At 38.6% G+C, this 22,076-nt stretch overlaps 2 protein-coding genes across 4 annotated transcripts in view; one reads left to right on the forward strand and one right to left on the reverse strand.

Annotated features, from left to right (window-relative positions):
- CENPP (centromere protein P) overlaps positions 1 to 22,076 on the reverse strand; it is a 229,887-nt gene that overhangs the window by 145,074 nt on the left and 62,737 nt on the right. The gene's annotated exons all lie outside the window — the stretch shown is intronic.
- Positions 1,141 to 21,642, forward strand: OGN (osteoglycin). Its single transcript, XM_025891756.2, has 7 exons — positions 1,141 to 1,269; positions 2,246 to 2,492; positions 4,671 to 4,764; positions 14,228 to 14,386; positions 16,247 to 16,449; positions 18,892 to 18,987; positions 19,794 to 21,642. The coding sequence occupies exons 2-7, from the start codon at positions 2,319 to 2,321 to the stop codon at positions 19,962 to 19,964; spliced, it is 897 nt and encodes a 298-aa protein (XP_025747541.1). The 5' UTR covers positions 1,141 to 1,269; positions 2,246 to 2,318; the 3' UTR covers positions 19,965 to 21,642.

Below are 22,076 nucleotides of genomic sequence, written 5' to 3' on the forward strand. Positions count from 1 at the left end.
CATAAAACTGACAATTTATATCAGCCAAAACCAGAGAATATCACAAGTAAATGTAAAATAATTCACATTCAAATAAAATCATGAGCATTCACATCTTAGTTTTTCCAAGCTTTAATTTGAAAGACCCTACAATTTTGAATAGAAAAGAGAACAAATTGGTATTCTTTTCTGTTTTGTAATAAAATATTTATCCATACCCATATTTATTGGATTTTTAGTTTAGAGGAGAAAAAAATGTTACCTTGAGTGCTGAGTGCACCAAAGAGTGGTAAAATGAAAGTGAATCTTTACGATGGTCATATAGTTATCTAAAATACCATTTAGGGGCGCCTGGGTAGCTCAGTCCTTAAGCGTCTGCCTTCAGCTCAGGTCATGATCCCAGGGTCCTGGGATCGAGCCCCGCATCGGGCTCCCTGTTCCGCAGGAAGCCTGCTTCTCCCTCTCCCACTCCCCCTGCTTATGTTCCCTCTCTCGCTGTCTCTCTCTCTGTTAAGTAAATAAAAATTTTAAAAATTAAAAAAATTAAAAAATAAAATAAAATACCATTTAAACTTTTAAAATCCCTTACAAAAAAAATTTTATAGTTTCCTTAATTTAGCAAATGTAACTTTTACCATCAAACTCCAAATTACAAATCAAACGTGTTTTTTAAAAGCTGATTTATCAGACTTGGATATTTATCATATGTAACTAAAATAAAGGGGGGGCAACTGATTAAACTGCAAGATAATTTATGCTAAAACTAAGTTTTACATTGGAAATGTCTTGGCTATATGCTAATTATGGTACTGGAGCAATACTTTTACCCCTCGTAAAATTAAGAACACAGACTAGACTTTGGTTTGGTCTTTTATTTTGTTGAAAAAGCATACGTTTTATCTCCTGGGAAAGCATTAAAATAAAAAGCATGACCTTAAAGCTATGTCATCTTCACAAATAATATTAATGAAACCTTAGTGCTCATTACACAAGATAAAAAGAACGCGAGCTTACAGTCAGTCCTTAGTAGAAGCAGACCACGCGCGGCAGTTGCAAATGCTTTAAGCACAGCTCTCCAGTACAACACACTACAGTTCACCCCAGAGAAAGAATGTTGGCAAGGATCTCCACCACATGCAAACTGCATTTAAAGCTGCTGGGCCCTGAAACTCCATGCAGCAGTTTGAAACTGATCCACAGCCTTCCTCCTTCACCTACCACTTGGGGCTAATACACAGCCATGAACTTCTATTGAGGAAAACCACAAAAAGCTTCAAAAAAGCTACAACGGTAGGCTCTTCTTTCACATATTATTTTAAATATCGTTTGTTAAGGTATGATTCATCGAACAGTCTTGATAAATGCAAAGGCCACCTCTAATTTTTTAAGTTTCAGTTACCTTGGACTATTGTAACAAGCACTTAAAATATGTCACTGCATAACTTTAACATCCCTACAGGAAAGAACCTTGTGGCATAAGTCACAAAACCAGGCTTTTTAGCCACTGATTTTTGACAAGCTGGCATCTACGATGCAGCACCAGCAACTCTGAGTGATTCTTTCTGAAGTTACTTAAGAAAAAGTCTGAAATGTGCATCACTGATAACCCTACGAGACTCTTCCCCCCTCCTTTCCCCAAATCCTTGATTAAATTCTATATTTTTTCTAGTCTGCAATACTGTGTTACTCACAGTTTAAATTTAAAAAGCAATGCTGTTAACTAAAAATAATGATATCAATAAAAATTATAAAACTAAGAAAATTAAAATTATGGCTTTCCCTCTATGCTTTATCACCTAAAAGTAAGTGTTAATGACTACTCTTCACTTTAAATTTGAAGTTTAAGTTTTAAAAACTCCTAGAAGTTATTTCTATTCATACCATTACAAATCAAGAGTTCTTATAAAATAGCAAAGTTGAAATACGATATTTTTAACTCACATGAGACAGGATCATGAGTCTTCCTTTTAACTATTTATACTACAGGTATCCTAAGATTTCAATTGCATACAAATACCTTTGTTTAAGGCACCTAATTATTAACAAACTGAAATTATCAACATTGCTTGGGTTTTGACAGAAAAATAAATAAAACCACTTTCTGAAACTATTTTTAAGAATGTCACTGATACTTGAAAACTTTTAGCATCTAATTAAAGATCACTAAGGGTTAAATACTTGTTCTCTGGCCCCTACTGAGTACACCCTGCCAAAAGTCCTCTAAGCTTTTAAATATTGCTTCGATGGTCTGCGTTTTTATTTCCAGGGAAAAAGAGAGCATTGTCCCAGTTAGCAGGCCACTAGCTTATTAACTTCCAGTCACCTTGATTTTTGCTGAAATGAAGACTCTGCAGTCTATATTTCTCCTGCTCCTGTTTGTGCCTCTGATAAAGCCAGCACCACCGACTCAGCAGGATTCACGCATGACCTATGATTATGGAACAGATAATTTTGAAGAAACCTTGTTTAGTCAAGACTTGGAGGATAAATATCTGGATGGAAAAAATATTAAGGTATTCTATTTCTACTCTAAATTTAACTTCTAAAATAGTCACCCATTTAAATGCATGTTTTTGTTTTTTTTAATATGTCTGATAAGGTAAGGGGAAAGAAACAGCACTTTAAATGACTGGAAGTAATTCAAAATAACTGTCCCCAAGATTATATTTTTAAAGTATGCATGCCTCCCATGGTTACCTATGGTAACCAAAGAGTATCTATAGCAACCAACACAAAATTTAAAAAAACTAAACTTTAAGATCATATCTTACTGGTTGAAGATTTATAAGCAATGTTATACAACGCCCTATATTTATGTATTATATTGTCTCAAAATAAAATAGGAGAAATGTGTATTAGGAGAAATAATCTTGGATTACTAGCCTAAGGTTTATTATTTTAGGAAGAAGTGGTTCATGGAAATAAATACTGCTTATTTTGGTGTCTATAGCATTTCACAATAACTTACATATGCCAACTATGCATGGTACGGAAAAATGAAAACCCCCCCCCATGTGGGGCTTAATTTTTAAGGACTTTCAACAATTTAGACTCTATCAATTTTTACCAAGTGACTGTAATTGTCCTTTAGCTAATAGTCTGCAGGGATGACTTCATATCACATCTTTCCTACTCCACTTGCATGGGCTGAGTAATTACTTGTGGTTTTCTTGGCACAAAGAAATGAATGCTGGGTAAGGAAAAAGTTAACGCAGCACATAAGTATCTGCTCCTGCCTACTCTGTGTGTGTGCGCGCACGAGTGCGTGTCATGTGTGCGTACACACAGAATGGAAAATGAGAAACACAGCCAAATATATAACAATGTTGATTGCCTTTTTTTCTTTCTTTTTTTTTTAGTACACAGGACCAAATGTTAACACTATAATTTCTTCCAATGGAGTTGGTTAATATGCTAGCGTTATTTTTGCCCAACATTAAGACCAAAATGATAGGTATCACTAGTCACAGCTTCAGAATTTTTTAAAAAGGCCTATCATAACAATAAGCTTTTGGTTTACATCGATGATTGGAATCTCTCAGTTAAAAAAATAATTTCAAACTTCCGTGCTCCCTAAAAAGTAGTAAGTTCTTGCTTTTTCTCTTCACATTGCTTTCGATGTCTCTGCTCTTCATAGAAATGTAGGGACCAAGATATTTGTGGAGTGGAGAAGCATTCCACAGCACTTAATACACAAACGCAGAGCGGAGGGGCTGCTCAAGCAGAACCCACGTGGGAGGGTAAAGGAGTCGAGATGGAGATGAAAGGGGAACGTGTTTTCAGAGGGTAGAGACCGGTGCCCCATGCAATCCACATCAAATCCAATGGCAGAAAATGTTCCCTCCCAGGACAGGAAGTATTGATACAGACCCCAGGGCTAACAGTCTGGACTGGGGGTCCCAGTGGGGTGGGTAGGGAAGGACCCGGTGCAGTGCAGGCATGTAGGTAATGATGGGTCACTTGCAGAAGAGACCAAAAGCTTGCTCAGTGCCCCGCACATGCAGTGTGACTAGTGCTTCAATCCTGCTGAACATGGTAGAATCTGGCATCAGGAACTCAATTAAGACAAGACCATAAAGAATAATTAAAGACCTTCCCTTGATAAATATGATCTCATTTCAGGTTCCACTTCAGAAAAACTTTCATTCTGAGTCAGAGTTCCCTCCAGCTTCCATTTGGAATTTCAATATATTCAACATTTAGGAGGCACGGAGTTCGGCTTTTGGAGATAAAAATATAAAACAGATCTGGTTCTTTTACTCAAGGAGTTGACAGTATGGAGTGAAAACAAGCTACACAAATATTTACCTTATAAGCTAATGAATGATGAAATGGAATTATGTATCAAATCCTATTGCAGCACAAAGGAAATGACACTAACTGTGACCATGAGAACACAAGCGCTGTCTGTGACCCTACAGTGTTTCGGGTTTTTTGCTAAGATTTATTTATTTATTTGGCATAGGCAGGGAGGGGCAGAGGAAGAGGAAGAGAGAATCCCAAGCAGACTCCCTGCTGAGTGTGGAGCCCAACGAGGGGCTCTATCCCAGGACCCTGAGATCACGACCTGCACCGGAACCAAGAGTCGGAGGCTCAACCCACTGAAGGACCCAGACGACCCATTACCTTAAGTTTTATTGTCAAAATTAGACGTTTTCAGACCTGATAACAAATTTTTATTTTTCCAATAGGAAAAAGAAACTATGATAATACCCGAAGAGAAAAGTCTTCAATTACAAAAAGATGAGCGTGTAACACCACCACCCCTCAAGAAGGAAAATGATGGTAAGTGTGCATATCCTCTCATCTAATTATCTCATTAGGAGCTTCAATAAATAGCTTATTATGGAACTTTATTCCGTATGGTATTAAAAATGACCTCGGGATACATTAAATTCAAACAGTGGACTTTTATCTCCCCTGAGAAAGACAGCTGGTACATTGCGGGTGCACATCCACTGCCACCCCACATCACGAGTGAGAAATGTAGACAGAAACATTCAAGAACAACCAAGTACAAAGTGTGTGCTTTTATCTATATAAAGTCAATTCCAGAAACAGTGATTTAACATCAATGATCTGCAAATACTATGTACAGCCTGAGGAAAAGGGAAATAAAATGAATTCTTCAAGAAACTTACAGAAGACACAGAGATGGCTAAATACATAAATATCTATAATATACATTTCTATGAAAACAATAGAAAATGTAAAAATAACAAATAACAAAGTCCTCCTTAATAGTTCCTGTCTACTTGGTTTACTTTGCTCTGTCAAAGAACAGTGTTTCACACGACAACATGAAAAAAAAATTGCACACTAATTGGAAAGACATCCCTTGCTCTTGGATAGGATGACTCGGTATCATAAAGATGTCAGTTCTGCCTAAATTGAGAACAATAAACTTCTTTACAAAGCTGGTAAGGTTGATTCTCAAGTTCATGTAGAAAAATCAAACCTCCACTAATAGCCAGGAATCACTGAGAACTGACAGGTATCCGCAGAAACAAGACATACCACACATGAGAACATACTTTAAAGTCTCTATGCTACAATACGTATGATACTGGTGCACGAATAGAATAGGAAGTTCAGAAACAAAAATACCTGTAGAAACTCAGTATATAAGAAAGAAGGCATTGTAAATCACTGAAGCAAAGACAGTATTTTTAAAGATTTTAAGAAATCTCTACACCCAACGTGGGACTCCAACTCACAACCCCGAGATCAAGAGTCCAATGTTCTACCAACTGAGCCCGCCAGGCACCTTAACGATGGTATTTTTTAAAAAGAGTGTTGGACCCTGAAACTAATATTACACCGTATGTTAACAAACTGAAATTTAAATAAAAAATTTAGGGGCTCCTGGGTGCCTCAGTCAGTTAAGCGTCTGCCTTCGGCTCAGTTCATATTACCAGGGTCCTAAAATCGAGCCCCTGATGGGGCTCCCTGCTCAGCAGGGAATCTGCTTCTCCCTCTCCCTCTGCCACTCGCCCTGCTTGTACTCTCTCTCTGTCAAATAAAATAAAATCTTAAATACATAAAAACTTAAAAAAAAATTTTTTAAAGATTTTATTTGACGGAGAGAGACACAGTGAGAGACGGAACACAAACAGGGGGAGCGGGAGACGGAGAAGCAGGCTTCCCGTGGAGCAGGGAGCCCGATGCGGGGATCCATCTGAGCCAAAGGCAGATGCTTAACAACTGAGCCACCCAGGTGCCCCTCAAAAAAAATTTTTTAATGGTACTGAACAACTGAGTAGTCAACTGAAAAGGGATAAAATTAGATCCATACTTTACACAGAAAAACAAATCTCTCATTGTATAAATAAGGGTGTCTAAAAGTAAAAAGTGAAACCATGCAAATACGGAATGATAATCTGGGAGTGGGATGCCTCAAAATCCAGAGAAAATAATAGAAAAGATCAATCAATTTGACTTGATGAAATCAAACTTTTTCATGGGAAAAAGCATCACGGACTAAGGCAAACACAACTGAAATCTGAGAGAAATAAAGTTATTATCTCTAATTTATAACACATAAAAACCTAGGAAAAAGAAACTGAATAAAAATCCACTGGAAAAACCAGCAAAAGATATGAACATACAATTCAAAAAGTGATATAAAAGTGACCCTTAAATATATGAAAGATATTCAATCTCAAATATACAGAAATATAAATTTAAATTACACTGAGATACCAATTTTTAACCTACCTGATGGACAAAAATTAAAACTGTTACACCAAAATATACCACTGACAAGGCCATGGGGTGGGTATCAGAGACCTTCATATATTGCTGGGAGGAATACAAATTAGTATAATGTTTTTGGATAGGAGTTAAGCAATGTCTAACAAAACCAAACATGCATTTACTTTGTGACATAGCAATCAACTTCTAGGTTTTTACCCTAAAGATATACCTCCAAAAGGAAGAAAATACATATGCAGCATCGTTCAAACACTGCTTGCAAATGCAAAATTCTGGAAACAATCTAAATGCCCAAATGCTGAAGAGAGGTTAAATGAAATATGATAAATCCACAGAAGGGAATACTACACAGTTGTAAAAATGAATGAAGAAGACTGTTACGAACTGTTAGAAGTGACTTCCAGAATATAGGAAAAAAAAGTGCAAAAGAGTATCTACAGTATACTGCCTTTCATCCGAGAAAGAGAGAGATGTCAGGAAACATGCATGCATCAGCTTACTGGTGTTTCTTGATAAGAAACTCAAGGAAAGGTAATTTAAAAGTGGAGACTAGTCACATACCACTGACAGAAGGAACCAGGGGTGGGAAGGAGGGAGACACCGACACCCGGAGGAGCGGACAAGAGCGCGTGGGGCTCCTCTGAGTACACACTTTCTGCGTGGATTTGATTTTAGAACACGGTTATATTTCACACAGGTAAACAAACATTTGTAAATAAAATGAGCAAGGATAAAACAAAATTGGCCTCTAATCAGAAACTTAATTTCATTTCAAATGAATAACGTAACACATTAAAGGGAAACAAATCTAATCCAAGTAACCCTTAAACACAGTATTTTGACTACATACCTTCAGGCTAGAGACAAAATAGAAGGGGCAAATACTGAAATTCCAGTGAGTAGGTTTGTTTTCCACTGTGTTACATGTCAGTAATAATGAAACTATTTACTGTGTGGCCTAGCACTGAGTAAAATACTACACTGGCTAAAGAGAGCCAGATTTCTCAGAGCCTGGTGCTACAAATGTGGTGAGGGGGAAGGCCAGAGTGACACTGGGGAGCTGGTCTGGAATAGAAGATACTGGCACCAGTTTGCGGTTTATACAGAGGTACAGACATGGGTACAGGCCCGCCTTGGTTTACTGACCCCGCAGATCCTGCATTGCTTACAAACTGAAGGTTCACGGCAAACCTGCCTGGAACAAGTCTATTGGCACCATTTTCCCCACAGCAGTTGCTCACATCCTGTCTCTGTGTCACATTTTGGGAACTCTCACAATATTTCAAGCTTGTTATTACTACAATTTGTTAGGGTGATCTGTGATTGGTGAACTTCGATGTCACCACTGTAATTTGGGGGCACCATGAGCCGTGCCCATATAAGATGGTGAACGTAACCGATCAATGTTGCGTGTGTTCTGGCTGTTCCACAGATGGTCTCTTCCCCCATCTCTACCTCCTCCACCTCGGGCCTCCCTATTCCCTGAGACACAACCGTATTGACATTAGCACAACTGATAACCCTCCCATGGCCTCTAAGTGTTCAAGTGAAAGGAAGAGTCACACATCTCTCACTTTCCATCGAAACCAGAGATGATTAAGCTTCGTGACGAACGCCTGTCGAAACCCAAGACAGGCCGAAAGCTAGGCCTCTTGTGCCAAACAATTAGCCCAATTGTGAATGCAAAGGAAACGTTCTTGAAGGACATCACAGGTACTTCCCCAGTGAACACTCGAATGGGAAGAAAATGAAACAGCCTCCCTGCTGACATGGAGAGAGTCTGACTGGTGTGGATGGAAACTCAAACCAGCCACAACATTCCCTTGGGCCAAAACCTCACTCAGAGCAAGGCCCTGACTCTTCAGTTCTGTGCAGGCTGAGGTGAGGAAGCTGCAGAAGGAAAGTTGGGAGCTGGCAGAAGCTGGCAGGGCTAAGGGAAGAAGCTGTCTCAAAAGCGTACAAGGGCAAGGTGAAGCAGCGAGTGCTGATGGGGAACCTGTAGCAAGTGATCCCGAAGATCTAGCTAAGAGAATTCATGAAGGTGCTCACACTAAACAGATTGTCAATACAGATGAAACAGTCTTCTGTTGGAAGATGCCATCCAGGACTTTCATAGCTAGAAAGAAGTCAACACCTGGCCTCAAAGGTTCAAAGGACAGGGGCGCCTGCGTGGCTCAGTCATTAAGCGTCTGCCTTCGGCTCGGGTCATGGTCCCAGGGTCCTGGGATCGAGCCCCACATCGGGCTCCCTGCTCCGCGGGAAGCCTGCTTCTCCCTCTCCCGCTCCCCCTGAGGGTGTTCCCTCTCTCACTGTCTCTCCCTCTGTCAAATAAATAAATAAATAAAATCTTAAAAACAAAATAAGGTTCCAAGGACAAGCTGACTTTCTCAAGTGAAGCTAATGCAGCTGGTGAGTTGAAGTGGAAGCCCATGCTCATTGCCCATTCTGAAAATAAGCCCTTAGCAACCATGCTAAATCTCCTCCGCCTATGCTCTTTAAACAACAGAGCCTGGCGGACAGCACATCTATTTACAACATGGTTGATGGAATATTTTAAGCCCACTCTTGAGACTTACTGCTCAGGAAAAAAGATTCCTTGCAAAGTATTACTGCTACATGGCATTGCACCTGGTCAGCCAAGAGTTCTGATGAAGACGGACAAGATTAATGTTGCTTTCATGCCTGCTACCACAACATCCATCCTGCAGCCCATGGATCCAGGGGTGATTCTGACTTTCAACTCTCATTCTTTAAGAAATAAAAGGCATCCAAATCAGCAAGGAAGAAGTCAAACTTTCACTATTTGCAGATGACATGATACTCTGTATAGAAAACCTGAAAGACCCCACCAAAAAATTGCTAAAACTGATACATGAATTCAGCAAAGTCACAGGATAGAATATCAATGTACAGAAATCTGTTGCATTTCTATACACCCATAATGAAGCAGCAGTAAAAGAAATCAAGGAATCAATCCCATTTATATCTACACCAAAAACAGTAAGATACCTAGAAATAAACCTAACATAAGAGGTAAAAGATCTGTACTCTGAAAACTACAGAACACTCATGAATGAAACTGAGGAAGACACAAAGAGATGGAAAGACATCCCATGCTCATGGATTGGAAGAACAAATATTGTTAAAGTGTCTATACTACCCAAAGCAATCTGCACACTTAATGCAATCCCTATAAAAGTAACAACAGCATTTTTCACAGAGCTAGAACAAAAAATCCTAAAATTTGTATAGAACCACAAAAGACCCAATACAATCCTGAGAAAGAAAGCCAAAGCTGGCGGCATCACAATGCCTGGCTTCCAGCTCTATTACAAAGCTGTGATCATCAAGACAGTATGGTACTGGCACAAAAACAGACACATAGATCAATGGAACAGAATAGAAAACCCACAAATGGACCCACAACTATATGGTCTACTAATCTTTGACAAAGCAGGAAAGAATATCCAATGGAAAAAAGACAGGCTCTTCAACAAACAGTACTGGGAAAACTGGACAGCAACATGCAGAAGAATGAAACTGGACCACTTTCTTCCACCATACACAAAAATAAATATAAAATGGATGAAAGACCTGGGCCTGGGTGGCTTAGTTGATCGAGCGTCCGACTCTTGGTTTCTGCTCGGGTGGTGATCCTGGGGTTGTGGGATTGAGCCCCGTATCAGGCTCTGGCTTGGTGTGGACTGTGCTTGGGATTCTCTCTCTCCTTCTTCTGCCCCTTCCCCCACTCAAACACATGCTCGCTCTCTCTCTCAAAATAAATAAATAAATAAAATCTTAAAAAAAAAAAAAGGGTGAAAGACCTAAATGTGAGAAAGGAAACCATCAAAATCCTAGAAACATAGGCAGCAACCTCTTCAACCTTGGCCTCAGCAACTTCTTAGACATGTTGCCAGAAGCCAAGGAAACAAAAGCAAAAATGAACTACTGGGACTTCATCAAGATAAAAAGCTTCTACATAGGGAAGAAAACAATCAACAAAACTAAAAGGCAACCTAGGGAACAGGAGAAGATATTTGCAAATGACAGATCCAAAATCTATAAGAAACTTACCAACTCAACACCCAAAAAACAAATAATCCAGTTAAGAAATGAGAAGACGTGAATAGACACTTTTCCAAAGAAGAAATCCAGATGGCCAACAAACATATGAAACTACACTCATCATCACTCATCATCAGGGAAATACAAATCAAAACAATGATGAGAGGGGCATCTGGGTGGCTTAGTCAGTTGAGCATCTGCCTTCAGCTCAGGTCATGATCCCAGGGTCCTGGGGTCGAGTCCTGCATCTGGGTCCCTGCTCAGCGGGGAGCCTGCTTCTCCCCCACCCCCTCTCTGTCAAATAAACAAAATCTTTAAAAAAAATAACAAAAAACACAAAACCACAATGAGAAATCACCTCACACCTGGCAAAATAGCTAAAATTAACAACACAGGAAAAAACAGGTGTCGGCGAGGATGCGGAGAAAGGGAAACCCTCTTGCAATGTTGGTGGGAATGCAAACTGGTGTAGCCACTGTGGAAAACAGTATGGAGGTTCCTCAAAAAGTTAAAAATAGAACTACCCTCTGACCAAGCAATTGCACCATTGGGTGTTTACCCGAAAGATAAAAAAAATACAGATTTGAAGGGGCTCATGCACCCCAATGTTTATAGCAGCATTACCAACAATAGCCAAACTATGGAAAGAGCCCAGATGTCCACTGACTGATGAATGGATAAAGAAGTTGTGGTATATATACAATGGAATATTACTCAGACATCAAAAAGAATGAAATCTTGACATTTGCAATAACATGGATTGAGCTAGAGAGTATTATGCCAAGTGAAATAAGTCAGAGAAAGACAAATACCATGATTTCACTCATACGTGGAATTTAGGAAACAAAAAAGATGAGCATATGGAAAGGAAAAAAAAAAAAAGGAGAGGAATGGAAGCAAACCATAAGAGACTCTTAACTACAGAGAACAAACCGAGGGTTGATGGAGGGAGATGGGTGGGGGAGGGGCTAGATGGGCGATGGGCATTAAGGAGGGCACTTGTTGTGATGAGTGCTAGGTATTGTATGTAAGTGATGAATCACTACATTCTACTCCTGAAACCATTACACTATATATTAACTAACTAGAATTTAAATAACAATTTAGAAGAAAAAAAATGTTTCCTGTTCAGAAGACATCGATAAGAAAATAAAAAGACAAGCCCCATAGAGGAAAAGATTTGCAAACTGTAAATCTGACAAACTTATACCTACAATATATAGTCTTATATTTCAGTAAGAAAAATACAAAAAAAAATTTTTAAATAGGCAAAAGATATGAACATTTTACCACTACAATATGTGGATGGCAAATAAATTTATAACAAAATTGCTCAGCACATTAGTCATTAGGAAAATATAAATTAGAACAGGAGATACCACAACATGCCTTCCTGGAATGGCTAAAATTAAAAAGTCTGATCAAACCAAATGCTGATGAGGATGTGGAGTAACTGGAACTCTTGTTCACTGCTGAAGGGACTATAAAATGGCACAACCTCTACGGAACATAGTTTGGGGCTTTCCTCAAAAGGTATACACCTCTCAGGTGGCCCAGCCATTCTGCTCTTAGGTAGTTCCACTAGAGAAATGAAAGCATTATGTCCCCACAAACTTTTACATAAAGGTTCACAGTAGCTTTCTGTGAAATAGCCAAAAACTAAAAACCCAAATGCCGAAAAGGAAGGACTATATAAACTGTGTATATTAATACAGTGAAATACTACTCAGTAATAAAAAGGAATGCACGGCCGATACATGTGATAAGAGATGAATCTCAAAATAATTGTGCACAGTAGAAGAAGTTGGATCAAAGTGTATATACTTCATGGTTCTTTTGATATAAAATTCTTGGAAATGGAGGCTGTTGTAAACTGACAGAAAGCAGGTCAGTGGTTGCTGGGAGGGATTACAAAGAGCGTAACAACACTGGGTGATGATTATGTCAATTATGTCTATTGCAGCCATGGTTTCATGGGTATATACATATGTCAAAAACTTATAAATTATGCAAGTTAAATATGTATAATTTATTAAGTATCACTTAAGCACAAAAAAAGCTGTGACAGAATAAAAAAGAGCATAAAAGAGTTCACATTCAGGGCGCCTGGGTGGCTCAGAAGGTTAAGCATCCACCCTCAGCTCAGGTCATGATCCCAGGGTCCTGGGATCGAGGACCACATCGGGCTCCCTGCTCGGTGGGAAGCCTGCTTCTCCCTCTGCCTGCAGCTCCCCTTGCTTGTGCTCTCTCTCTCTCTCAAATAAATAAAGTATTAAAAAAACGAGTTCACACTGGCTAATCTGTGACAATTATCAAAATAAATTTGATGGTAACTTCTGACCCATGAGATAAGAAATTCATATGCTCATACTGAACTGATATAACTAATAAGGAAATGTTCCACCTTATACCATGTATCAACTAACAAATGTAGAAGAAATGATGGAATTAGAATTCGCAAGTATCCTAGTAACAAATGATTCAGGTAAGAACTATCAATAGGTGATAAAACTAGTGAGTGACAGGTTAATGACAAACCAGATGTTTAGAATCTCATAGTACTTCTTCAAAAGATACTTATTAATGGCAAACACCAAGTGAGTCAAGTGACCAAAGAAAGCATCATCAGGAATGGGACAAATAGATACCGTGTGCTTCCTGATACACGGCCCTGAGGACCCAATGAGAAACCTCGGAAAAACCCTAATTGAAAGACATTCTGAAAAATAAATGCCCTGAAAAATAAAATGTTTTTAAAATTCAAAAGTTTTCAAAAATTTAAAAGACTAAGGCATATTCCAGGTTGAAGGAGATGAAAAAGTCATGACAAGTATGCAATGCATGATGTAGCACGTAATAGGGTCTTTGCCATTTCTGGGACGGCTCTAACATTCAGGTTAATAGTCTGTGCTTACTTAACTGCTGGTTCCTAAGCTCCTTAGCTATGGTCACCAATCTGAAATGTGTCTGTGCCAAACCAAGTGATAAAGCAAGCTTGCATTTACCTTATGGTCTGCTTTATGAATCCTTTTTGGTATTTAAATCAGGAAATGTAAATCAGTTCAGCAATTAAATGATCACTGCTAGGATAGAGAATAAAGGAGATTTCGGATGACAAAACTGAAAATAAGATTCTGGTGAGTTATTAGGTACAATACAGGTCACTAACTAACATGACCATGGTATCTTTCCCACTATCACCTATAATTCTGCAAAATATGTTTTCAAATTAGTGATAACATTCATGATAGCAATAATTTTACCATTACAAGCTAAATATTTTAATTTTCTTTAAAGTAGGTTCCACGCCCAGCGTGGAGCCCAACATGGGGCTCAAACTCACAACCCTGAAATCAAGACCTGAGCTGACATTGAGAGTCATACACTCAAATGACTGAGCCACCCAGGTGCCCTGAGGCCAAATATTTTTAAACTGTTTATATTTTTATGATTTTGTTTCCCAACTTAGAAATGCCCACCTGCCTATTGTGTGTTTGCTTAAGTGGTTCTGTATACTGTGAAGAAGTTGACATTGATGCTGTACCACCCTTGCCAAAGGAATCAGCCTATCTTTATGCACGATTCAACAAAATTAAAAAGTTGACTGCGAAAGATTTTGCAGATATACGTAAGTTAATTTTAAATAAAATAATTCATATTAACTCATGTTAGTATTAACCTCATTATAAACACAAGTTTCTAGGCACTTGTGGCCTCTCATATCTAGGGTAGTCACTGTTGGAGTATTTAAGCATCCACATACTTCACCAAAATCCACTGGTTGGTGAATCTCCTTTCCATTCAAATGCCACATGTCATCTTTCTTTACTGGTGACTTCAACGTCTATGTTGACGGCCCATTAACATATGGGCACCTACGCCTTCTGAACCTGAGGACTTTGAGAACTGTCTGCCTCAGCCAGTCAGGAGTGCCAGTATAATCGAAGTGCTTCTCTAACCTCGGTGCTTTCTTCACAATGCTACCTTCACTTTAAAAGCATAAGCTCTGCTTTTCCTTACTTTAACTCAAGGTTCTTAAACCTGGCTATGTACTAAAAATAAAAATACCGATACCAGGCCCTACTCTCCAGAGCTTTTAATTTAGGTCTTGGGAAAGGCCCACGTGTCGTCATGGAACACCACCAAACTTCTCATATGATTATCACGTGGAACGAGTGGGTTTCACTCCTTTCTGGGATGCGGGCCACCAGGGCCCTGCCGTGAGCACACCACACTCCCCGATTCCTGCATCGCCAAGTCCCCCAGTCCTGGATCACAAGCCCTCATGAGTTCTCTAGACTGCTGTGTTGTTGAGTGCTTCTGAAGAAAATCACACCCAGAAACGCACACTGGCCCCTTTACACATTTATGAGATTCACCGTAAGAGTATTCACGCTGCAACTGGGAGCTCGCAACTGGTTAGGGTACAGTTGTGCCTCACCAGTTGTGGATTCACACTTTCAAACTCACCTACCCAGTGGAATATATTTGTGACCCAAAGTCACTACATGTTGCCCTTCACAGTCATCTGCAGACAAGTGCACTGTGGGAACACACTGGGGCTACCTAGCCAAGGTCGAACAAGGTGACCCCTGCCATTCTGTGTCAGCTCTCACACCCTAAGGGTCCTGCTCGTCTTAGTGCCACACCTTCCCCGCTCCTGTGCTCCGCAAGCGCAGTGCTCAAGTGCCTCATGGGAATCTTCATTCCAGTGTGAGCTGCAGTGCCCATGGCCGTGAGTTCGGTAATATATAAACTAACTACAATGCTCGGAAACAGAAACACTCACAGGATTTTGTACTAATTGGTTGATGTAAATGTAAACGTGTGACGAGAGGCTCACAGGAGTCTAACCCTTATATTCCCTGGGAGCAATGGTCCATATTCGCCGAACTCAGTGTTTGCAGGGGTTACCTCAAATAATGAATGAGAAGTGATCCGTTTCCTCATCATCCCAGACATATAAATGTGAAACAAACAAACTGAATGTCTCTCTCCATCTGCATCACCTTAACAAATGAGGGAACATTCCTGTTTGTTGTTGTTAAGCGATAAGGCATAGACAGATAAAGATAACATACCTACAATCACAATGCAACATGCTGGGAAAAAGTCCAAAACATACCTACATGATTCTTTTCAACCAAATGTAGTGCTTACTTCCCATGATTTGCAACCAGAATTTGTTTCAAACTGCCTCAGCATCCTGAGAATTCAAATACAGAAGGATAGAAGAACTCTATGAACTTTAAGTTCCCTTCCAACCCTGAGATTCCAGGACTCAAGTGAGGAAAGCCATCAGTGTCAGGCACAGGGCAGATGCTCAGCATGCGTTCAACAAAATTTACTGATCTACTAATTACAGACACTCTAGTAGATACTAAAAATAAAAGGTGTTTGAATGACCCATTAAACCAATGCTTTTCTTCAGTCCACACAAATGAGACTTTATATTTTTTGTATATTTTCTGTATATTTTTCCTTCAAGCTAACTTAAGAAGACTTGATTTTACGGGAAATCTGATTGAAGATATAGAAGACGGTACTTTTTCAAAACTTTCTCTCTTAGAAGAACTTACACTAGCTGAAAATCAACTATTGAAACTTCCAGTTCTTCCTCCCAAGCTCACTTTATTTAATGCAAAATACAACAAAATCAAGAGTAGAGGAATCAAAGCAAATGCATTCAAAGTAAGTATTTTATACTATGACCAAACACAATATCAGTTTTATACAACCAATGATAATATGATAAAAGAGAAACACTGTTCTAAAATTTTGTTTTATATTTTAAAATGATTTTAATTTTATAAATGAAGACATTATTTCCATAATAAATAGTCCTGGTATTGGGCTCATTCAGTCTAGCTTATACCTGCACCTCCCTTTACATAACTTGACCTTGTTTCACAGGACTACATTGTGTCCCAGCTTTTTCACTTGTTCACACAGTAAATATTTATATAGACGTGGTTCATACCCTCACGGCACCAGGATACTATAAAATCTCAAAATGCGAGTTTTCCTGTGTTTCTTTTCCTTACAATATTAGTAATTTATACATGCCAGAAAATTATCATTCCTAAATTAAAATTCAGTAAAAGTTGAATTTTACTTTTACTACTTAAAAGTATTAGCCCATGAAATTCTGTAGGTAGACTTTCTTTTGAATTTCAGCTAGTACAAAATTCTCTATGTACTAAACATTAAATACATTTCTAATTTAGTAACTCAAGATATAGGTACAGGAAAAAGGGAAGGTGATCTACTCTGACTTAGGTAGCCAGACTGTGTCCAAATGCACAGCCTAAGGAGAAGTTACTGCCTCAGTCCAGTCCTGCACAGGTGGTAACTCGTTCCCAGTCCTGGAAGGAGCCCCAGATAAAAAGACTACTGTGTTACTACTGGCAGCATAACTCATTCAAAAGGGAAGCTTATGACTTCTTATGATAACATCTAATAGAAACACTATCAGTTAGTTTATGATAATCACAAAAAGGTACAATTTATCCACAAATGAACAACCTGTCAGAAAATGTAAAAGTATTCCATTTTTCTTTTCTTTTTGTTTACACTCAAGGAGTTCCTTTTCAACTGTAAGAGACATTATTTTAAAGGCACATCAGAGTTCCTCGGAAGTTAAGGGATTATTAGGGGACTTTTCAAAACAGGGCTCCATTTTTTTATTTTTTTAAGATTTTATTTTTTTATTTGACAGAGACACAGCGAGAGAGAGAACACAAGCAGGGGGAGTGGGAGAGGGAGAAGCAGGCCTCCCGCGGAGCAGGGAGCCCGATGCGGGGCTCGATCCCAGGACCCTGGGACCATGACCCAAGCTAAAGGCAGACGCCTAACGACTGAGCCACCCAGGCGCCCAAAACAGGACTCATTTTAAAAACAACAAAAAACCCTTATAATTTGAAGCTATTAATTCCAGCTGATAAGCTGGTGACCAACTGGCATAGTAAAGATCTGCAAGAGCCGATCAACACTTCACAAAAGGAGTGTTTGAATATTCTGAATTTTACACTTGCGTTACATCTTCAAGTCATGTTATAAAATGATACACAGCAATGGGCTACTGACCATGAAGAGTAATTCCACACAGACCCTTATGGGTAAAAGTCATACCTCACTAAGTAGTTAATAAATTGCTCTAGGAAATATCTTACTAACAAGCACATCGCTTAGGAGCACAGGCAAGTCGCATGTCACTATGCTTTGCAGAGACCGTGTTTCTACAAACTGAAGGTCTGCGCCAACCCTGCGTGGAGTGAGTCTGTTGGCGCCACTTTTCCAACAGCGTTTGCTCACTGTGTCTCTGTGCCATGTTTTGCTAATTCCTGCAATAATTGAAACTTTTTCATTATTATTACATTTGTCATGGTGATCTGTCATTAGGGATTATAACTCACTGAAAGCTCAGATGATGGTTAGCTTTTAGCAATGAAGTATTTTTTAATTAGGGTACGTACACTGTTAGGCATACGCTACTGCACACTTCATAGACTGCAGTATAGTATAAATGTAACTTTTATAGGCACTGGGAAACCAAGAAATTCACTGGATTCACTTAATTGCAATATACGTTTTATTGTGGTGGTTTGGGACTGGAACCCACACTACCTCCAAGTTGTGCCTATATTCGTTTTGCTAGAAATTGGTGAACTGAAATGAGAAGTTCTGAAGGTTCAAGAGAGGTTATGGCAGCACCAGGATCCAAATTCAATCCTGCGTAGGGACTGACCTTATTAGCTGTTCACAAGACAGATCAATGGGGCCCAGAAGCTGACATGAGGACGGAGGCCAGGCATGGCTGGATATTCAGTGGTCAGTAAGTGGAGAGAAATGTGGGGATGCAAGAGGGAACGACTACCCTTCATAAAGGACCAAAATACACTACTTGTGAAACGACAAAAACCCTCAAAACCAAATAACTACCAAACCAGCAACTGATAGTACTGATAGGTGTCTATAACAATACCTATGTGCACATGTATAAACACACATATATCATGTACACATGCACGCACATGTATGCACATATACATGCACGTGTGTACACAGCTGGAATCCTGTGTAAGAAATGTACTGACCTCAGTAACACTCAAGCCAAGTACCTTTTCCTTACAGAAATTGAACCACCTCTCCTTCCTCTACTTGGACCACAATGCCCTGGAATCTGTGCCTCTTAATTTACCAGAAAGTCTACGTGTAATTCATCTTCAGGTAGGATTGCGCCTTTCACAATATCTGGCTTTAAGTTACAATTGGTCAGTCTTATGACTCATTAGGAAACTCATTTATTATTCACATGTAAATTTTGCCTATCAAAAGTATGACTAGTCCAAGGCACTCACCCGCCTGAAAGCCCCACCTGTCCAGAGAAGCAAGAAAGGATCAGTGACCCAGAGGTGAGGTCTGCTCTTAGAGTGGGGGGGTTTGTCATCAGGTGTGAACTTAGCATCTCCTAATTAACCTGACCCATGGATTTGAAGGTAGGGCACACTAAGACCTCTACTTTGTGCTTCTTCCTCCAACAGCAGTAAACATTGGCCTTTGGTGACTTTCCAGCTGATTTTATTGTACAATATTATCTTGAGGTAATAGAAGAGAGAAGAGGAATTAAAATAAACTAAAATTGGTCTTTCAGCATCACAAGAATTCCCATTTGTCCTTTTTACTTCTTTAAAGGAATATCTAAGGACACAGTACCCATTTTGAGTTGACACTCTAGAACACGACAGTTTCACCAGCTAGGATAATCTTATTCATGCTTAGAACTTTCTGCCACATGGATGTCACTCTGAGTAATAAGTAGTGTGTTCTTACAAAGTAATATTGTAGACGTAAAAAGGTAGGCGCTGGGGGAAAACTCAGGTCGCACTGAGAGGGTTTTATTACTATAAGGATACACAGGATATACGATATTTTCAAAATCACTTTTTAGATAAATATTCCGTGAAATCCCATTACATAGCATACAGAAGGTTAATTTCAAACTTCTGAACAATTTTTCCCCTTCTATTTTCCAGTTTAACAACATAACTTCAATCACAGATGATACATTCTGCAAGGCTAATGACACCCGTTATATTCGGGACCGCATTGAAGAGATACGCTTGGAGGGCAACCCCATCGTCCTGGGAAAGCATCCCAACAGTTTTATCTGCTTGAAAAGATTGCCTGTAGGGTCATACTTTTAACCACTACCAATGCAGCATATAAACTAACGTACACTCATGCATATAATCTGTCTCAACAATGTCTAAAGGAGCGTAAATATTTAATATTAACTTTGAGTCCCACTATGAAGGAATTTTATGTTTTAAACAAGGATGTTCAAAAATCTTACACATAACAAGTAAAAAGTAAAATTGAATCTAAAGTTCAAAACAAAGCAACGTGAAAATATTTAAACAGCATTACAAAATCCTTGTAGTTTATACCATAGTGCCACTTTGAAAGGTATGTTTTTATATAAATACTCAAATTTAAGAAGCATTATTTCAATTACTAATGAAGTGGAAGGGTAAGTCCAAGAAATGTTCAACTGCTGGTCTTTCTTGGCCTTTACTGGATCCCTAAAGCATTTAAGGAAGATGTTCCAAAAACTTTGAAAAGCTAAGTATTTCCAGTGATCTCCCATTTTTCTTTTATGATTCATACATTATTCATTATGAAATAGGAACTCTGTTTTCCCTCTATTAAGGCAGCTATTATATTTTTACTTAGCCTGAGAAATAGGGTATCGTCTCATATCTAGGCAAAACTGTCCAAATAAAGCATAATATTACTCTCTGATAAAGACCTAATAGAGTAATATTCAATGTTTCCTTTGTAGTCACACAGTTAAAGGCTTCAGTAAAATAGTACAAAATCTTCCTTTTTCTAAATACTGACATTCCAAGTCTACCATAAAACATTTTAAGGAGCCAAGCAGACCAAAATCAGTATGCTCATAAAAAACAAAAAAAACTTGAAGGTCCATCCCATCTCTCAAAAAATAACTATAAAGTTCCCCATTGTAAAGGCTTTCAAATATGACAGATACCACAATATATTTTCTTTTTACCACCACAGCAGTGAGAATCTCATTCATAAATCTGTTCAAATGTAAGACATGAAAACAGTGAATTTTGTGGTGTTACTGCACACCACCATCCCCCCGCCCCCCAACCTACATACATCACAGTCATGCAAACTGATTATACCTTCACAATAAGGCTTCAGAGCAACATTTTCTAAAGACCTGGGATTAACTGATCATTTCGCAATGTGAATTCACCTACACTCTAACAGTGATGACTCATGATGGAACAATGCGGCCAAAGTTCCTAAAATAACCTTCCTCTTGCCCAAAACCCACTCAAAAGTCTTAGTCCCCACACTACATCAGGATTACATCCAAAATTATCAGTGCCTTAGAAACATGCATCTGAACTGTGTATATAAAAATTTCCAATATTGTTTCCAACATAAATCATACATTAGAATCAAGTTGGTCTCCATATACCATTCCCAGAACAAATAGTTATTCATATTTTTAAGCATTTGCTTCTGTTTTTCCCTAAGTAGAATGAGCTCCTATCTGTTTTTCAATTTTTCCTCCATTTGTCAAGGATGACCTGAAGATGAGACTTTTTCATTAAAACATCTGTGATGTCTTTATTAACTCACTTGCTTATTTTATTTTGGTAATTGGTAATCATTAACTATATACTGCTTTCTCATTATTTTGTGTGCATGCCTCATTTCTCTGTGACTGAAAGCTCACTGAACGCATCCAGTATTCCCTGTATACTTTCAGTGTGCCTAGCATAATAGTAGTGAGCACATCTGAACTGAATATGCAATGAAAAGTACAAAATAAAATTCATTTAAACTGAGGGCTCTGTTTTATTTGGAAAAGTAGAATCTTTATCACAATCTTGAATAAAACAATGTAAACAAATTATAACTTTATCTGGAAAAATAAACTTGATAAAAAGGAGAGCTAAGTGGTGGGACTGACACCAGGAAAAGCGGTCAGAGAAGACGTCTCTCACATTTCCAGATGCATCTCTATATTCTTTACCTAATGGAACTTGAAGAAAAAAAAACCCATAAAATAACTCAAATTTTAGAGAATTCAAAAGCCTGTGGTTTACATAAAATAATAATTAGAAAAGAGCACTGGTAAAAGGTCTATATTACAGAATTATCTTTCAAAGACAATTTCAGACTTCCAGATAAGAAGATATGAACAGGGGTACCGGACAATCTTATATATACCCTTAAATCATAAATAAAAGAATGAGAGAAAGTAAAATTTTGCT

The sequence above is a fragment of the Callorhinus ursinus genome, unplaced genomic scaffold, assembly GCF_003265705.2.
Source record: "Callorhinus ursinus isolate GAN/ISIS: 27379988/994484 unplaced genomic scaffold, GSC_fseal_2.0 scaffold28, whole genome shotgun sequence".
In the NCBI taxonomy this organism is placed as follows: domain Eukaryota; kingdom Metazoa; phylum Chordata; class Mammalia; order Carnivora; family Otariidae; genus Callorhinus; species Callorhinus ursinus.

Coding starts and splice junctions, on each gene's coding strand:
- OGN (XM_025891756.2), top strand. CDS start 2,319: ATGAAGACTCTGCAGTCTATATTTCTCCTGCTCCTGTTTGTGCCTCTG. Junction 2,493..4,670: donor TGGATGGAAAAAATATTAAG/GTATTCTATTTC, acceptor TTTTTCCAATAG/GAAAAAGAAACTATGATAAT. Junction 4,765..14,227: donor CCTCAAGAAGGAAAATGATG/GTAAGTGTGCAT, acceptor TTCCCAACTTAG/AAATGCCCACCTGCCTATTG.